This window comes from Larus michahellis, chromosome 2 (assembly GCF_964199755.1).
Source record: "Larus michahellis chromosome 2, bLarMic1.1, whole genome shotgun sequence".
In the NCBI taxonomy this organism is placed as follows: Eukaryota; Metazoa; Chordata; class Aves; order Charadriiformes; family Laridae; genus Larus; species Larus michahellis.
Window position 1 is genome coordinate 116,212,851 of NC_133897.1, and position 20,037 is coordinate 116,232,887.

The following is a 20,037-nucleotide window of genomic DNA, read 5'->3' on the forward strand; positions in this document are numbered from 1 at the left end:
GTCCAATGTAGAAGCATATTGTATGCAAAGCCAGAGGGCTCCCATGTTCCCTGGTTATATGTCTTACTGTATGTAATGCTGCAAGCTACCGACTGCAGTCAGATGACCAAGGTTCCCATTCAAAATAAAAACAAAAGGCTGAAGGAAAGAGGTTTGGCACCGCCAGGAAACATTGTGCTCTGACAGACATGTGAAACCTGAGGCCTGGTGGAGGCCTCCTCTTTTCACTGGGAAGTGTGGAAGCTGTCTGAGGAGAGAAAGTCTGGTCCTGGTGGCCTATTCCTGTTATATCTCCTGCTCTTGTCCCTCATGACCCTCTTGTCTCCCCACCCCCTCCCTCTCTGCTCACATTTCCAAAACACATCAGCCAACCTAAGGTGAAGCACACGGAGGTGGAGAACAGCATTTGCAAAAAAATTATCTCTGAAAGTGTGCTGACCTGGTTGATAGCTCAATGCATAACTGCAATAATATGATAACATAAAGGCGCTGAGAGAGCCACCCAAATCATATCAGGTGGTTATGTTGAGTCAGGCTGAGCAGTTTCTGTTTGTGACTGTGACCCATGACTTGAAAGCTCGTAATGTGAGGGAAAGTGCTTTAAAAAGAGACAAAGAGCAGCCTGCAGGAATTTGGCTGTTCTTTTAATGAGTGAGCAACCAAGATGATTATGGGACTGGAGCACCTCCCTTATAAGGAAAGGCTGAAAGAGCTGGGACTCTTTAGCCTGGAGAAGAGAAGGTTGAGGGGGGACCTGATTAATGTTTACAAGTACATAAAGGGTGGGTTTAAGGAAGACGGAGCCAGGCTCTTTTCAATGGTTCCCAGTGACAGGACAAGGGGCAATGGGCACAAGCTGGAACATAGGAAGTTCCGATCAAATACACGGAAAAACTTCTTTACGGTGAGGGTGACAGAGCACTGCAACAGGCTGCCCAGGGAGGTTGTGGAGTCCCCTTCTCTGGCGATTTTCAAGACCCGCCTGGATGCAGCCCTGAGTGATGTGCTTTAGGTAATCCTGCTCTAGCAGGGGAGTTGGACTAGATGATCTCTAGAGGTCCCTTCCAACTCTGAAGATTCCGTGATTCCGTGATTCCGTAAACCAAGTGAATAGAGTATGGAAAATAAAGTTGAAGTTAATTCTCTGAAAACGATGAGCTCAGTGAGACAAATACCTCTGCTTGTCACCTAGGCGACTTCAATGACATCTCAGGAAGGAATAGATGTTTTAGTGGATTAAATTTTCTAGCTGTATTGATCGCTGAGCTGCTCTCTATATTCAAGCTGGTCAGCCTACAACTAGCTTGGGTAACGAGCGTGCTACATGAGCAACAGTCACAGCAGTAACCAAAAAAGCACCTCACATGGATCTTGCAAATGTTAGTTATGAACCACAAAAGAGTCGGTTTTCTCATTATTTCAAAAGTTCTTGAAGTCTCCCATTTCCATGTTACCTCTGACATTTGTTTCAGGTCACCCTTCTGCTCCCTGGACTGGACAGATTATTGTCACTGAGGAAGAACCTGCAGGTAAACACAGCCCTTTTGCCTACAAAAGTCTAATGTGAAGCTGGCTGAGTAATTAGGAGAACTCCCAGTGAGTTCAGTGGACTTTGGCACGCACCCAAAGTTCGTTGTTCTGAGAGTCACTTGACCTTGAATAACTCCCGACTTGGTTGTCGAGGTGAGGTTTCATTATTCAGGACCTAACAAATAAACATGCTTAGAGTTAAAAGAAGGACATTTAAAACCAATATTGAGATGATTTTAACTCTACGTTTTAAAAAAATATCAGGTGCAAAGATATATTAATACTCCTATATTTTAATTATGGCACTAATTCTGATACAAGTATGAAAATTAAATCCCAATTCCCTTTCCTATTCTTCTCCCCTGTTCTTCAGAGGGTGTTGTTCCTGGTCCACCTACAGACCTCCAAGTCATTGAGGCCACCAAAAACTATGTTGTGCTTAGCTGGAAACCCCCTGGACAGCGGGGCCACGAGGGTATCATGTACTTTGTGGAAAAGGTAAAACTGGACAAAATCAGAATCAAGTTGTGGCAATCTTTTACATTGTTTTCCCATCTCTTCTGGACTTCTAGTTAACTTGCATTTTCACGTGAGACTTTCAAACTGGGGCCAGGACTAGAACTTCTATACTTCATCAAGATAACTGTTACTGTAGTTTAAGATAAACTAGGAAGAAAAGAAAGACGGAAAATAGGAAAGTAGATGCAGAATGTGTCCCACGCTGTAATATCCTTTTATGAACTGTGTCATTGACCTACCCTGGAGTAGACAGCATGACAAACTCCCTCTATAATAAGAAAGCACAGAGCAAAGGAATATGTTTTTTTTTTATATATATATATATATTTATAAATATATATATACACATATATATAAAATTAAATTTGTATAAATGAAGCTTGTCTGGTGGGACAGATTGTTAACATTTTGGATGGAGGCATTCTGCAAGAGTTTCTTGGCATCAGCACTTTCTCCTCCAGCTGTCTTTTCCTATTTATCCTCTACATTAACTTTCCATTTGCTTCACCAACTCAACAAAGATGACAAAATTTCTTTTCTAGAACAGAATCAGTTTTAGTTTCAGTGTCCTGCTTTTCTGAGATGGTTTTTGCATGGCTGCTAGCCTAGAAAATTCTTCATGCCGTCACCCTTTTTACTTCTATCTCATGGCTCCCAAACTTTTTTATCAATGCTTTTCCCTGTCAGTCTGGAAGTGTCATCATGGGAGACATAAATATCTTCCCATTATGTGTTTTTCATCTCTCTCATGAAGTCTGGTCAAAATAAATGAGTTTCACTTAGCAACAGACTTAGGGAGGATGAATACATGAATTTTGAGTTTCCATATAAGTAAGCTTTTGAATAACCTATTGCATGCTGATTACTGAGCACTAATGTCACACAGTCGGGTAGTGTTTTCCTGACAATTTGAAATCCCTCAGAAAGCAGGGCCCATTACTTGAAACTTTCTTTGATGTAAATCACAGGCAAAAATTAATCACTAATATTAATGGTATAAGTGATTATGGGATGTAGAGTTTCTAGCCACAGAAAGAAAAACAATTCACAAATTAATTGCACGTGTTAATTATTTTCTGGAAAATGGAAGTCAGATCCTGAGTGATTCTGGAAGCCACCCCAGAAATATTCTCAAGAGTGGCACAGGAGCATCTAGAAGCAATGTGGTAATGTTAGAGTTTTGTTCTTTGGAAGATATTGAATGTCTGCAGAATTTATTTTGAAAGCAGTCCAGAACTGGATGCAGTTAATAACATCACTTCCTTGTGGTGGAGAGGAGTTTAGCTTTGATATATTAAAACCAGTAAGCGTTTACGTTAGTTTTCTGGAGTAGGTGGACATCTGGCAGATCATAAGCTTTGAAATACACTCGTTCTGTGGCAAGGCCGAAAGAAGGAACGTGACTCCGTTCTCCATAGTAGACACATTTGGTGGTCCAGGCAGAAAGTCTTGTTGGGTTAGACACTCAGCTTTTCGATACTTTTGCGCCAAATGCAGTTTCTGGCTTTGACTGCAGTGCGTTGCTGGCACAGAGGACTGGCAAAGGGTGAACACCGAGATCCCTGTGAAGTCTCCTCGCTTTGCAGTTTTTGATTTGTCCGAAGGCAAATCCTACTGCTTCCGAGTTCGCTGTTGCAATTCAGCTGGAATTGGTGAGCCTTCAGAAGCAACAGAAGCCACTGTGGTGGATGACAAACTCGGTAAGTGTGTGGTTGTATGTATTAAATTACCTCCATGGTATCTTTTCAGTTTATGATGTAATTGTTTTGTCTGAAGACAGACAGCTGCCCAGTAAATAATTCAAGTATTAAGAGTAGTCCGTGATTTATTCCCTTTAGCTAAAATAATTTTGGTTTGGGTTGTTGAACCTTTAATGTATAGTCAAATGACAGATGCAAACCAAGGGAATTAAGCTGGAAATAGTGATGCCAAGAACTGCAAAGGCTGCAAATAGTGAAAGAATATGAAAACTCAAGGAAGCACAAAAATGTTTTGTTTTACTTAGAGTCTTTATTGAAAATAAGCCCAGATATCAGCAGAGTTTAACCTTCCTTGTTTGCCAAATTAAACAAAAGTGAAGAATTTAATGTTTACATGAATGCAGAGACTATTTCCACTGGAAGAAAAGCCAAGATGTTCACCACAGTAAAGCATCAGTAGCTATGTCTACATTAGCAATTTGTTTCCAAATGGCAATGCATATTTGAATCCAGTTCCCAGATTGTTTCTGTTTACTGCATATTGGTTGAATTCTCAGGGCGGTTTGATGCCCATGAACTACATCCTCTAAGAAGAAGAGTAAAACACCTCTTCTTCAAAAACACTTAAGATGCATTTTGCTACTTAACAGGGGCATTTATTTCTGACTTATTCTGTGGGCTGCACAAAATCATTCGGTGTGCACCTAACACATTTTCCCTTTTAGAAAGCTCCAAATCACATCTCTGGTGCAGATGTTCAGCACAGGGCAATAAACAAAATCTAATCTGAAAGAAATGCCCATAACCATAGGCCATGGAGATGTGAGGAACCTTGCCATCAAAGGCTTGAACCTACTGATCCTGTCCTGCTGTGCCAGATTACTTGATTGAAATCACAGGAGGTTTGGGAGGTTAAATCTCTATTAGTTGTGCTAAAATAATCAAGAATAGAATGTCACTCTTATTTTATTTGTAAATTTTGACTGGTTGGTCACTAATTTATTTCTGTTTCTCTCCCACAGATATTCCCAAAGCTCCTGGGCGTATTATGCCAACTAGGAATACAGATACCTCAGTTGTTGTCACTTGGACAGAGCCCCCAGATGCCAAGGAGCTGGTTGGGTACTACATTGAGTCAAGTGTAGTTGGATCTGGTCGTTGGGAGCCATGCAACAACAATCCAGTGAAAGGCACAAGGTAATGGCTTTTAAAGCATGGAAATTGTGGTCACCGGTTTTTGATTTACTGGGTATATGTGCTTTCCAGCCATTAGTAGTAGTAGTTAGTCGCTTTGTGGTAGCCAACGGGCTGGAATCACTCTTGCAGGAGAAGTTCGTAAAAAGTTATAAAAACATATTTCAAGATGTGATTCTTGTCCAAAAGGAATTTATAATCAAACTTATATTAGAAACAATTAGTCAAGGGGGAGGAAACATGGGCATTGCTAGTGAAGAAAAGAGAAGCAGCTCGCTAGTTTTAGCTATTGTACAACCTATCAGTTTGACAAAAAACAGCATAGCAAGGAATGACTGAGGTTACAAATGTGGAAAATTAAACTGCTTAATGTTTGGAAGCAAAGTCCTTTGTTTTGGAAGACTGCTGAAAACCTTTCTGGATTGTATATCTAGAATGTCAGGAGGAAATGTGAACTATATCACGCTAACAATATTACTTTCTAACTGCTCTTTCACTTGCAAATATCAAGATATTAATGAACGCTCTTAAATATTGGGTATAAACTCACATTTCTTACTGACATGAAGCTCAGTCTCTAGTCAGAAAAAATAATCAAGATTTAAAACTTTGCAAGCTAAATCAGATTTCATTTTGTTTGAATGAGGATGTAATCTTCAGAGTGTAAAGGAGTAATTGCAGAACTTGATCTCCAGTGGGTTAATCGTCAATCCAGAAGCAGTCCGTGCTTGTTATGACTGATTATGCTTATTTGTAATTGCTATCCATGACAACCCCTATTACAGTAAGTAAGGCTCCGCTAAATAGTCTTGGACCAACTTTGTTGTCTATGAAGGCATTGTAAATGTACCTAAAACCCCACTTGCTTGAACACGAGCACAATTTCCTTTAAGTATTTTTTTGCGCATTTATATTGCAACAGCTGTATGTGCCAATATTATATACTTTCATACATACTTCTATGATTTATATCGTGGTTACATCAAGTGTTGGTGAAGTTCCGTGCCGTTTGCTTATTTTAAAATATGAAACGTGATCTTTATTCACAGTAAAAATGAAAACATTGTTCTGAGTTACAATACATTGTGATGTAACTACACTGCTTAGGTTCCTATGACTGCATTGTCAGTCGATGTGATATGATGTATGATGCAGTCAGGCCCAGGCTGACTGTTACCTCTTGGCTTTTCTGGTTTTCTGCACACATCCTGGTGAAAGGAAATGATTTGGAAAAATCTGATAGAACAGGTAGGGAAAGTTCTGCTCTGAAAATTTTGATTCCAATTTTATTTTTTCCCCCAAATGTAATTTTGATTTTGAAATACTCTTTGTTTTCCATATTATATTTGCTTCATACATCATTGCATGATGTCAGCATTGGTAGTGCAAGTCGTGACATTATGAAGTAGAACGAAATAAAAGTAACATGAAATAAAATACACTTAAAATATCTATTGAAAAATAAATTCTGTTTTAAATAAAATGCTTAAATTTCCAAACCACAATTTTTCCAAAATAAATGATTCCTGTCTTGGGAAATTTTGTGTTTTCAGGGTGCACGCCAGAGAAAATTTATGAGGTTTTTTATGTGATCATTAGATAATCCAGTAGAAAAACTATTCTAATAAAAGAATTTGTCTGGCTTAGATTATTGTGTCACATATAGAAGCAAGAAAGTGAAATAAAAAATCTGACACTTTTTCTTTTAGCTCTCGTACATTGCCTTGTAATTTTTTTGAACACTGCAATTTTTCATTTATGATTGGAAATGCATTAGGGGAACTTGTGCTACAGGGGTGTCTTTTACTTACGTCGTGAAGATATCTCACAAACAGATTTTCGTATCATTTCCATTAGGAAGTATGGATTTTATATATTAGCAGAAGTAAGGTAGACCCTCTGGTAACACAAAAACTTGTGTAGTCTTAAGAAGGAGAGAGTGTTGGTAAACAGCACGTCTAAAGAGACATGGTTTTAGACATTATCTTCGTTGTGTGAATGAGGTGCTTAGATACATTCTGCATTCTCTGAACTTCATTTAGGCAACTAGGATCATGGTTTATCTTCAGTTTTCACAAACCAGAATAAATTTTATGGAAGAAACACTTTCTTTTCCCCCTTAAGATTTTTATTTTCTTCATAATACTTTCTAAGTATTCCTTCACTGGTTTGTTTTAGATTCATTTGCCATGGACTCGTAAATGGTGAGAAGTACGTTTTCAGAGTCAGAGCCGTTAATGCAGCGGGACTCAGTGAATTTTCACAGGATTCGGAGCCTATAGAAGTGCAAGCAGCCATTGGTAAGCTATGTTCCATTGCCCTTTTTGGTGGTAAATATGGGTTTTTTTAATTAAGTAAAGATGTTCACAGTAACTATTTGTAACTAATTGTTATGTTTTACAATGCTGTCCACAAATAATAATTTGTCCATAGATCCTGTGGTCTCACAGCTATAGTTTCACAGTCACTGCACTCTTGTAGACTGTTCACCTTCACCATCCAGTCTTCTTCAGGTGTTTCTTGTGAACCACTGTAAGAGAACACTGCCAAGTTCACTTCATAGGTATCCTGGAAAATGGAATGCCATTCCGATTCCATCATGTGGTATTTATCACCTCTAACATACACCATCCTGTATACACTCAGTTCCCAAGAAATTTTTTTCCACACCTAAACCTAATAATCAGTGCAATGTGTTTTTTGTAAACCTTCTATAACCCTGTGTGTTCTCCCTTTGTTGATGAATTACTTCTGTTTGCCACTGCCTGAACTAATCCATAAAGATTAATGAGATCATTGGGCTATAATAAATTGTATGCCTGCAACATCCTCGCTCTCATTTGGACCAAAACCGCATACCTCACAACCTTAGAGCACAGAGACGTGGCCTAGGGCAATTTTGTGAGATCATTTTGCAAGGATCAGAAATATGACTTGGAAGATCTAATACTAAAATAATGGTAGCAAATGAAGATTACTATTAAATTTCCATATTTCTTCTGCCCTGAAAAGTAGACGTTATTAAAAGAACATTACTTGTGAGCAGGTTGAGAGGTATTCTATGCATTTTAAATTTTTGTGAATTCAAGCTTAACATTTTGTGTGTAAAGCCTATGATTTGTCATACTGTGGCTGCATTGTTCACTGTACGCATTTCTTCATTCTGTTGACTAAATGAAGAGGAAAGAATGTATTCTAATTCAAACTGTCTCTGCTGTTTTCTGGCAATTATAGGGGGAGGATTGCTTCATGGTGTGTGTCCTGAACTGAGTGGTAAAGCTGGTGGACTAACAGACCGCACTACCTGCTGGGAAGGCATGCATGAGTCCTCCCAGCCTATCTTTGACACAGATGCTTTGCTAAAATGCAATGCTAAATTTGATAGAGACACTCTGCCCAGTAGCTCTGACAAACTGGGGAGTACAGGAGACGATAACACGAGAGAAATGGTTAAGGACGGTGTCACATCTGCACCGCAAAAAGTTGCTGCTAAGCAGGCAAGTAAGTCTCCACCCGGGGATCTTTTGACACTGGAAAAAGTGACCAAGAAGAAAGATATAGGTGAGAGTTAATAAAATGAATAGATTTCACTGCTTGGGTACATCCACTTCAGACGGTTGTAACCTCTGCTCATCCATGCCACAAGTGAACGCACTCTCCAGGGATGCATCTTCCATCAGACCCATTAATCACGTGCTCAACTCTCAGTTAAGGTCATTATGGATGTAATGGTATCAGAGACCACTTTACAAACTTAGTGGCTACCGAAAGGGTAACACATAAATCCATTTACTAATTTAATAGCTTGTTTGACTACATATTAATGTATCCAAGATACTGTATTATTTCTAAATCACTTCAGTAATTTGTTAAGAGTCTTGTTACCTAGTCTCTGGGTGATGTATGTGTGAAGGAAACAAAATCTGATTATGATGGTAAGCATGAAAATCTGTGTTGTGTTAGGATATATGAAGATCCTTTGTGGATTTATGCCTAAGCTACAGCTTATCCTCTGAGACACAGTGCTAATGAATGTTGTGTTGTAGCTCTGACTGACAGCAATATGTAATGAGGAGAACCTATCAAGTTGAAGGCACTTGCACAAAATCGCGCTTTATGTTGTCAACACGTACACACCCATTGTGCCTGAGAAATGTGGGGCTTGAATTTCATTTAAGCCCTGGTACCTGGCCAGTGAACTGAATTCCTCCCCAGCCCTCTGAAGTGAGACTCATAAGACTCGTGCAAAATGCTGAACAGAAAATAAACTAGAGGCACCCGGGGCTAGCTGACACTGAGATAAAACATTAAAGATGAAAGGAAATGTATATGATGTAGGATTTCCATCAACAGTAGGACTTCAAGGTCACAAGTAGAGCTCTTCACTGGTGCATGACATACTGGGTGTGGACAAGCATTTCCTCACTAGATATAGAAAAACCTTTACAAGAATATGGGTGGGGATGAAGTTAATGATTTCTGTATTGTTAAATTTTTTATTTTTTTTTTAAAAAAGAGCAAATTTTTTAATTTAAGTTCCAGTAACAGACATGTTCCATTTCTGGTCAGTCTACAGTGCCTATGATAACGCTTCCTTCCATTAAGGTAAGATTATGTGATGGGTGCAATGATAAAATTTGCACAGTGTATAAATTTAAAATAAAAAAAAAAAGAATGAACAGATAAACTACATTCTGGGAAGGGAAGAATGTGGATCTATTTTAAAAAAAGGGACTACAATGAATATTGTATGTGTAAAAAAGAATTTGCTTTCAGCAAAAGGAAACAAATCATTGCATCTCCAATTTTTTAACTTTTCCTGTAATCTTACTTTTAGTTCCTCATTTTTCACGGTTTTAAAGTGAGTCCTGATCACTTACATCAGAGCTGCAATTGCAACACAGTCTTTCACTATGTATTAGCTTGCTTCTCAAAAGCCAAATGATCCTGAAAATTAATTCCTACGCAGTGTGGAGTTTTTTCATTTGGTTTATTGAAGCTTTTATCCTGCATTTCTTATTCCAACTCCAGAAACTTCCCTTGACCGCATAAATATTGTCCTACTCAGGAAATGCAGGATGGGAGCCACCTGAATACGTACGGTAATTGAACGCCAGTCTGACTATTGAAATATTGCTTCCTACTTACGTATTATTCACATTGAAACAGCTGCTCCATCTCCACCTTATGACATCATGGTACTTGAGAGTGTTCGTGACTCGATGGCATTAGGATGGAAGCAACCTAAAGTCACTGGTGGAACTGAAATTACCGGCTACTACGTGAACTATCGTGAAGTGGTTGACGGAGTTCCTGGGAAATGGATGGAGGCCAACATTAAGGCCATTAGTGAGAGGGCATACAGGGTAAGCCGCTAACTTCTACTATTGCCGTAGGTGCAGACAATATTTCCAAAACAGATCTCAAAGGCAGATTGGGTTGAATTATGACTCGGTGTGCAGATTGCTGTTCAGAGGGTTTTATATCTATGATGATAAATTTAGTTACCTCTGTTAAACTTCTCTGCAAAGTTATCAGTACACTTACCTGTTAGTCTGGCACCAGCTATCATCTGTGAATGCACTGCTCTAGACATAGCCTGTATTTTTGTAAGTCAGGCCCTCACAACAAATGGCGTTCCTACTGGGTTTGGTGAACCTACCCCAGTGCTTGCTGGTGCTGGAATCAGCTCTGTGGCAGCTGTGTTTGGTGATCAGTTCTTGACCCAATTCAGGGACAGTGCTAGCTACAACTTCACTGAGCTGCTTTACAAATGAAAAGCAATGCCAGGACTGAGTTTCACCCCGCTGTAAGGACAAGTCTTGCCTTAAGTGAACTTACTCTGTATCACGAGACAGATTAATATGATTGTTGACGAATACCCTGCTCCCTCCGTGACTACCAAAGTGCCTGTCAATAGGAAAAGAAAAATTTGAGCGTGCTAAGACCACTTGTGTATGCTCCACCACTAACTAGAGGAAAAGCCAAGGTAGTTATCACCTTATGTGTGGTGTCAATAATGCTTTCATCTCTTCAGGCACTTAAAAGCATGCTCACGCATTCAATAATTGTCATTGTGACTTTCTTCTAAAGCCTTAATCCAAAGTTAATAAGTACCATTTTATTGATTCTGCAGATTCAAAACCTGAAGGAGAACATGGTCTACCAGTTCCAGGTGGCTGCTGCTAACCTGGCTGGTGTTGGGACACCCTCCCTACCCAGCCAGCCCTTCAAATGTGAAGAATGGACCATTGCTGTACCTGGTAGGATCCTGAGTGGGAGATGGAGGTTACTCACAGCCCAAGGGTGCCCTGCGACTGATTATCTAAGTTCTCAATGCCTTCAGTTTCTAGGGGAGTCAACGGGCACTGAAGTTCATACCCAGGCTTGAATCTCCATCGCTTTGATTTAGTACATTTACAATGATGCATTAAACAATCCCTATTTAATCAGCAGCATTTTACAAGCAGCTTGTATTTTCTTTATCTTTCCTGCTTGGTTCCAGTACTATGTCTGCCACTTTGCTTCCTAGTTTAAATGGTAGACATAAATACCCGTCTAAGGAATAAGGCAGAGAAGAATGAAGTCCTGTAACCCTTGTCTAAATGTATCACTTCAAGGCCAGATGACTGGCCTTTTAACATGCGTTGAAATGAATGAAAACAACCTCCATTGACTTCAGTGAACTTTAGAGCAGTCCTTGAAGCAGCACATTAGCTTAATAATTAACTTATTTCCCTGAGTTTGGAGTTTATTTGTCATTTTTGTTTGTTCATGAATATTTGATCAAGATACCGAATCTCAACAAATTTGATTGTTTTCTGGGCTAGTCTTTTTATTAGTCATCGGGTCTAGATATGATACAGAGGAGCTGCACGTGTTATGTCAGCTCTGGGTGTACAACATGGTGTCTGGTTTTGATTTTTTGAAGTCTTTTGCATTAGCCCTATTGGGATTTATTTTGATACCACAACTGCAACTTTTACCTTTCAGGGCCACCCCATGATGTCGCATGCATAGAAGTTAGGAAGGACTCTTTGGTTTTACTGTGGAAGGAACCGGTTTATACTGGTCGTAGTCCCATAGCTGGTTATTATGTTGACATGAAGGAAACTGAAGCAAAGGAAGAACATTGGAGAAGTGTCAATGAGAAGCCACTTCAAAAGAAATACTTGAAGGTAAATAGCTTAAGATTCAAATGCTGGTACAGTAGTATAATCTTGAGGAAGTCAGCATTATCCTGTGCTGATCATGGTTCCATTTAACAAAATATATAGTAGCTTATGTTGTGCTGAGGGTACATGCATGTAATGTAGTCAGGCACGTGGCTGTATAGTCAGGCAACACTAACTCAGAAGACAATCTGGTATGACAAGCCTAAAAAGAAAAGAAAGCATTGCTAAAACCAAATACCATTCTTATAACACAGGGAGCAACCCTAGCATTTTCTAGCTCAAAAGGCAAGACAGGTATCACTACACAAAAACAGATGGCACAAAAATACATGTTAGGATAATGTGGCAAGTGATTCTTTCTAATACAAAATACTCTCTCTACACATTTCATGGCAAGTTAAACCCAAGCTTTTTGCACTATTATGCTACATAATTTAGTGGAATGACTTCTAAATAAGGGATCAGCTGTATCTCTGTTCTAGAGATACGTCTTAAGTAGGTTTGCCATTTGTATGCTTTTCAGAATATTTGAAAGACAACTCACTTTTAAGTGTGAACCTTTCATATATGCTTTAAAGGAGTATTTGCAGGTGTACAGTGTCAGTATGATTCCTCAAGTCACTACAATTAAATCCATACGCTTATATGCCCTCATGTTCCCAAGTAGGTGTGGCTGGCAATTATTACCCTGATAATTTCATTTTTAAAAGCCAGAAATTACCTTCAGTAAAAGATTATGCTTTTTCAGAGGTCAGTGTACATGAGTTAAAAACATCCTGTTCCAATAACAATGGTCCTTTTGCAAAGAAATCGATGACATTAATGACGCTGTCTGAATGTTAGCTATGCATACACGGGAGGAACAAGCCAAACAGATCAGTCATGTCACTCCGGAATTGGAAAAAAAACAAAAACAAGACGAGGAAGAAATATTTGTCAACTGGAAAAGCAGCAAAACAAAAAGAAGGGAAATATAATTGTCAGGCATCCAGACTGGAATTGTAAGAAGTGTGAAATTAAAATCAATGTTTTGTAGCACATCATGCATGTATGTATATTTGCTTCCTCCAGATAGGTGGCCTAAAGGAAGGTGTGAGCTATGTGTTTCGTGTGCGGGCAACGAACCAGGCTGGTGTTGGAAAACCATCAAATGTCACAGAACCTGTTGTAGCTGAAACACGACCAGGTTTGTTAGAAATTCTTCCTCTGTTTTGTCATATTTAAACAGGGTCGTGTTTGCACGATGTGTTTACATACAGGCTGCTTGCGAACAGTCTGACCCCTCTCAAGTCAAACTTTTTTACCAAACAGGAAATGAGTTGAGAGTCATATCTTACTTTCTTGTCTGGTATATTTTAAGGTCAGAACAGATTTTTCTTACTATAACTACAGGTTCAGGAATATAAAAATACAATAAAGTTGTAGATCAGCTCAACCAAAACATTCTTCAGATGTAGAATTTTGCCCTTCCTGTAGTAAACCAGCTATTTATGTTTTATCTCCTTTCTTTAACTTATGCAATGTGCCTGAGGAAAGGGTAAAAGAAACTCCTTTTTCCCCTTGGCTTTAAAAACGTAACAAGGTCAGTACGGAGAACACCTTCAGCAGGAATGCAAGTGCACCTCTTTGATGGAGTCATCCTTGAAGGCTGGCTCCAGAGTGTCTATAATGGCAGTAAGAAGCGCAGGAACCAGTGCAGAGGCAGAATCTTTGTACCTAGAACTTCAGCAACCCCTGAGTTTTATTTAGCTATACAGGTAACAGAAGTGACTTTGGCCGGAGTCGACAACTTTTTGTTACTAAGTCCCTAACAGAAAACACAAGCATGGGCTTGTGGCTTACTCATCTATAGACTATTTAGAAGTGGAGGATCCAACAAGGGGCAAAAACAAACTCCCAGATATTTTAACCAAATATAGCATAAGGTTAGTGTGACGTAAGAAAGTACAGGGGTACAACCCAGCCTAGATCCACCATACACCCTCTTCTCCTCTGACAAGTTCCCTCCCTCCACCTGCAGACTCTCATATCTGCCATTACAATTAAAAAAAAAAACCCGAACATAAACTCTCATGAAGATGATCATCACGACAAAAAAAAATTGTACGGATTTTTCAATGTTCACTCAAACGAGGCACGTGCCCACCTGGCAATATAAACTTGAGCAGAACATTTGGTTTAGAGACCTCCCCATTAAAGAAGGAGGTACCTGTCAGGATCATGGCCTTTTTGCAAGTGAGGTTTGGGTTCATGGGTGTAATGTCTGAGGGATCACAGGAAAGTCAGGGTTTGGCCCACTGAAATCTCAGGGAAGCTGAAAATTATTTACTTGTACAAATCTGGTTGACCCATATTTTGGTCTGAGATCTGCAGATCTGGCATCCACCAAACTAAGCTTCTTTAAAGTATTAAGAAAGGACAAAAGGCTTATTAAAAAAAAATATTTCAGAAATCAGTCTCTTGGGCAGCCTTCCACCTTTTGCCCTCAAACCACACAAATCTCAAGAACAATCATACCATTTTTTTAAATTTACAAGTCTTTTGGTGTTGCCCAATGAATGCTGCCTTTATTACCATCTTGGATGGAGACAAAATATTGTTAGGTCTCTCTAGACAAGCCCTGCTGGAATGTTGTTTTTGGGAAATATGTAAAATAGCCAGACGACTGAGCTTTCTAATCAAAGAATGTAAGTAAATAATATCCTGAATGAAAATATTTGCTTTAATACTAATGGTACCAATTGTCTTTATCCAGTGAAATGTGTAAATATGATGTGATAGTTTGCATCCACCTTCTGTCATTTGAAAACCACATTTAAGTTTTACAGTTATCTTCTAAAATTAAATGAAAAAGCCTACCCACAAAACCACATACCAATCCAGGTTACTTTTGAGCTGTAACTTTGTCTTTAGACAAAAGCACTTTGGTGTGTGGGGATGTGACAGGAAGGAGGGGGAATCCAAGAGCAGACTGCAGCTCTTCCCCAGTGCTCCCCTTGGTCCTTGTGCATCTTGGTGCAAAGCAGAACTAGATTCTGGTCCTGCATCAGTCACTTGAGAAGGGCTTGCACCTCAGAAACTAATGAAACCCTGTCCCATTCAACTTTTCTGACTAGCTGTATGCAAAACGATGCCGTTAACTGTAGGGTTTTGAAGCTGTCTCCTTTATCTTCATGTTATCTCTTTCTTTTCAATGCAATAAAATGCTCAGATAAACGGAGATTTGATATGACATCTAAGTATTTTATTTCTTATGATGACTTTAAGAGAAGCTCTGGGTGATATGTTGAAACCACCAAGCTATCTAGGGGAGGGAAATTAAGACTGCTACTCCTATGGCGGCCTCTTTGGTTCCATTTTGTCAGATAGGGGGAGACCTCTGGCTAGTAATTTAAGAATTTTATTTTTTTTTGGCTCATATAAATACTAGAGGTAAACAACATCACCACTTTTGGAAATAAATGCCATATATTGTTATCATAATGAGAATACTTTAAAACAAATATAAAAGATCCTGTCCTTCAAATGAACCTTCTGGCTATAATTCTTTGCACATCGTATAAACTGCCATCAAAAGCTTCATGTGCTAATGATCTACAGGAAACTAAATGCTAATGAAATGTCAAGTGATGAATTTGCATATAATAAATTAAATTATAAAAATTTTGCAAATATGCTGCTGCTTAGTAAAATATTTGTAGACCTTAGACTTCATTTATCACCTATTGGGACTTAAAGTGCTTCATTACTGCGAGGGCTGGTAAATAACAGTAGCAAAATGTGAATATTAATCTCATCTTTCGTTAAATGGTTATGGCAAATTATAAAGACTAAGAAAGCTGCGCGTACACGAATTGTCATTACAGGAGCTACTCACAGTGGTGGAAAGGACGTGTGTAGTATTAGGATGATGAAATACAGAAAGCTCCTTGTATGCTTGAGGCTCATTAAGAATTATGCTGAAAATAAAGCATTTAATCCCAATGTCAGGAATAAGGCTCTTGTCTTTAAGGTACAATGCTTTGTGGAGAAAGTGTGTCATTAGCATTCTGGGCAGCCCGGAATTGTCTTAAGCGAAGTAACATAACACGAGTGCCCTATTGAGATGCGAGATCCAGCTCAGAGCTGTTGGGAAAAGGAGGCTGGATGTTCTCCAGCACCTCTCAGTGCACACGCTCTCCCTGGCATTCTCAGACAAGTTGTTGAAATGAAAGTTAACGCCACAGATGACGAGCTCACCGAGCTGCCCAAATCCCAGACGAAATTCCCTAAGCTTAACCGGGGGGTGCGAGGGGGCAGGATAGAGGTGCCTTTGGGTTTCTGATCTGGGATTCACTCCCGGGGCCTTTTAAAGGACAAACTGGGTCGCTTCATCCAGCTCAGGGACTGTAGGTACTGGCAAAACAGGGTGGGCGACTTAAGCAGCTAATTGCAAATATTCACTCCCTTTGTGGGCCCGGGATCAATGCTGCTGCAGATGGGGCGGCAGGGCCGGATGCCAAGCAACAGCAATTAAACCAGCCTCCCGGAGTGAAGCCAGAGTCACTGAAAATGTGCCTCAGTTGCACAAGTGAGTCCTGATGGGGCAATTCAAGGAGTGTTTCCTCTTCTGCCGCCTGCACCTCTTCAAACACCCGCATTTGCACACCGTATTCCCTTTAGAGCGCTTATCTTATTAGGGAATAAGAAATCCATGCTGCATAATGAAAGCTCTGACTACCCCTTACTGTGGAAAATATTGCTATTTAATATTTCAAACATTTAGTGGATCTAGAGGCTTGCTTTTTTTTTTTTTCCCCTTCAGGTTTTTCTAGAGCAAATATCATAAACTTTCATGTGGGCTTAGACTTGCTGAAATAAATCAGTTGATTTATGATGCTCTTTAATCTGTTCTGTACTTTTATGGATAAGAATAAGAACTGTTCTTGTGAATCAAAGACTGAGGACGCCCATGTTTGCAGCAATTTATGTGCCGACTGAGAAAACAGCAAGGATCTGCTTAATCTCCCCTATGAACGTTATCTATAAAAATTTGTTTACTGGCTTCCTGACAAAGTGGAATTGCCTTGTTCTGGTCTTTCAGGAACGAAGGAAGTGGTGGTTAATGTAGATGACAATGGAGTAATTTCCTTGAACTTTGAATGTGATCAGATGTCTCCAAACTCTAAGTTCGTTTGGTCCAAGAATTATGAACCAATTGAGGACGACTCTCGACTGAACATCGATACCAAAGGCGGAAAGTAAGAACTCCTGGGGGTCGCAATCCTCGTGTAGGCTGGTCACAGAAATCCATCCTTTCCGATGTATGACCTCAGTAAGAGCTACAGCTGCCTCTGTTACTGGAAGGTTACTTTATGAGCATGCCGTTCTCCAGCAAGTCCATACGCAGACCGCTTGGAAATTGAGTCAGACCTCCTGACTGAGTTATGTTTGTGCATAGGGAGAGAAAAATCTGTGCTCTGTCATCTTGTAGCCTGTCAATCAAGGCAAATTATTATTATTATTCCTACTGTTGTTATTTTAAATCTCCAAAGGAGAAAATTGTCTGGCTGCTTGCAAAATGCTTTTACCATGTAACACTGTCGCAATCTTTGGAGATGCTGGAGTAAGCAGGACTCTCTTCTGGCGTCAGCACGGCCTGATTTGGTAACTTCTGTCGTGCTCTACAAGCCTACTCTGTTTCGTCAGGCTTTTAACAGAGAGGGAGACATGGCAAGTGCACAGGTCCAGCCTGCGAAGTACCTGTCTGCTCTTCCAGTTATTGAAACCATACAGGACCGGTGGCTCACCACGCTCCTGGTATTGCATGTGAAAATTGAATCACCCCATACTTGCAGTATCCTTTCACGCTCATCGAAGACTTGACATATTTTTGAGCATGCTTGAGCTCGGTTACACTAGCAATCTCCAGTGCTTTTGGCACGATGTGAGAGTTGTGCCACCTCCATTTGTACCACATATGGTAGGACCTACCCTGCTTTATACTGGCCAGAGCCCCGCGTTTGCTTGTTCAGTCAGAGCAAAAGCTAATATGAGATTATTTTTATCTGGTGTTAGAGACATAAAGGAGAATTTGGTTCAGACTGATCTAATCTTTTTATCAAAATGCTTTTTTTTTTTCTCCCCCTAAAGGTCAAAAGCTACCTTTAAGGATCTTGGAGAAGATGATTTAGGAATTTACTCTTGTGTTGTTACAGACACCGATGGAGTTTCATCAAGCCTTACAATTGATGAGGAAGGTAGACAGAATGTCTATTAAGCGTGCCTGTTTTGCTTTCACATCTGTTTTTCCCTGCTGCTGAGTCTCTCAGATCCGTAAGGCACGCACGCTTCATATTATTTCTTTTACGTCTTTTGCAGAAATGAAACGCCTACTTGCTCTGAGCCACGAACGCAAATTCCCAAGTAAGTGAATCAAACGTGTCTGTAGGGGGGAGTTTTGCATGTGGTGGGATATCACAAAGCTCCTGCCACCATCAGGTAGGGAAGTCACTATGGCAATTTCAAGTGAAAGTGGTTTTGAATTGAAAAACTAAGATTCCTTTTTTTTCCCTCTTTCTTTCAGTACATTTGTGTGTTACTGTTGTTCATCCTGATCTGTGGCAGGCTTCTGATCTAGGCATATAATAAGTCTCTATTACAGTTGGAAAATAAGTATCCCATTGGCTTTGTGTCTTCTGCAGAACAGCCTTTTATACTTACTCAGCATACCTAACCTCATTTGAACACCTCATTTTGAAAAATTCTCTAACTTTACTCCAACTGAAGTTAGCGTAAGTTAAATTTAAGGTTAACAAAGCAGGCAACTGTTGTAAATTCAGCTGTAATGGCCTATATATACACAGAATTTTCCTGCTACAATTCATTCCCTCCATCTTTCCTGTAACACTTGACAATATGAACATACTTTCTTCTGCTTGGGATGGTATTTTTGTCAACTCCTCAGACCTCCCTCCCATACCTGTGTGATATCCTGGTAGTAGCACAACTTGGTTATTTTCATTGGAATGTAACTTCAATAATAGAAAAAAAAAAAATAAATTGGATTGTATAATGAATCCTATCACACACAACAAGATGAGACCTAAACCTTGTTTCATCTTCTCCCACTACATTTTCTTCTTCTTCGTTCCAGGCAGTAAAACTCTTGCCTATGTTCTAACACCTTCAGCTTTGGGCATGCACTGCTGGCACCTCTGCCAAATCAGCCCCCATCGCGCCTCTCAGCCCAGTTTAAGCTTGGCCGCAGGAATGGCCTGTCTTTTTTGCCCACATCATCTCTCTTTCTCATTTCCTTCTGTGTTTTTCCACATCAGCCCTACCCTTCTCAACAAATTGTATCACCTTTTGACAGCTTAATGACAACCCAAGCACCCCCTTGTTTACTCCTGCTCCTCCCAGTTGTTTCCTCCTAATTGTATCTTCACGCTGAAAAGTTAGTCATCACAAAACCTTACTGTTGTCGCACGTCCTTGCTTGCCCTGACCTTTGTCTTCTGAGTGCTCTTCCACCCTCTGTGCTCATAACTAACGTCACAGAAGCAGCTCCTCAGGACACAGACCGTGTCTTCTTTTTTAGGCAACTGTGCACTTGTAGCTGTGCACGAGCTTCCAGGAGGCACAGGCAAAAAGGGAGATCACTGCAGAACGTATCCTCAAGGAGGAAACTGTCTTACTTGCTTTGGTCACTCTAGGCCCCATGGATGCTACAAAAAAAAATAATTACGAACAGGAGTTAAGATACATCTGGCTATGGCTAGGAGGCTAGAAAAATAATAATGAGCTGCTATGGATCAACATGAAACTTTAGTCATATCTGCAGATAATCTGTTTGAGGATTACTCAAAATCTCTAAAAAAAAAAATTATCCTGTTCTATTCTAGTTGCTAGGCACTTCTGATTCAACATAAGCTCTTGCAT

At 39.8% G+C, this 20,037-nt stretch overlaps 1 protein-coding gene across 9 annotated transcripts in view; it reads left to right on the plus strand.

Moving 5' to 3' along the window:
* The window catches only part of MYOM1 (myomesin 1), a 77,940-nt gene that overhangs the window by 32,496 nt on the left and 25,407 nt on the right, over positions 1-20,037 (plus strand). For 5 of the 9 annotated variants that reach the window (XM_074576762.1, XM_074576763.1, XM_074576764.1 and 2 more), the window contains 13 exons: positions 1,473-1,529; positions 1,904-2,028; positions 3,566-3,749; positions 4,772-4,946; positions 7,122-7,243; positions 8,178-8,504; positions 10,113-10,309; positions 11,080-11,206; positions 11,937-12,121; positions 13,190-13,304; positions 17,202-17,358; positions 18,251-18,357; positions 18,479-18,523. In XM_074576762.1, the coding sequence (XP_074432863.1) occupies positions 1,473-1,529; positions 1,904-2,028; positions 3,566-3,749; positions 4,772-4,946; positions 7,122-7,243; positions 8,178-8,504; positions 10,113-10,309; positions 11,080-11,206; positions 11,937-12,121; positions 13,190-13,304; positions 17,202-17,358; positions 18,251-18,357; positions 18,479-18,523 (1,923 nt within the window). The remainder of the gene's footprint in view (positions 1-1,472; positions 1,530-1,903; positions 2,029-3,565; positions 3,750-4,771; positions 4,947-7,121; positions 7,244-8,177; positions 8,505-10,112; positions 10,310-11,079; positions 11,207-11,936; positions 12,122-13,189; positions 13,305-17,201; positions 17,359-18,250; positions 18,358-18,478; positions 18,524-20,037) is intronic. The other 4 variants (XM_074576766.1, XM_074576770.1, XM_074576767.1 and 1 more) reach the window with 2 other exon arrangements.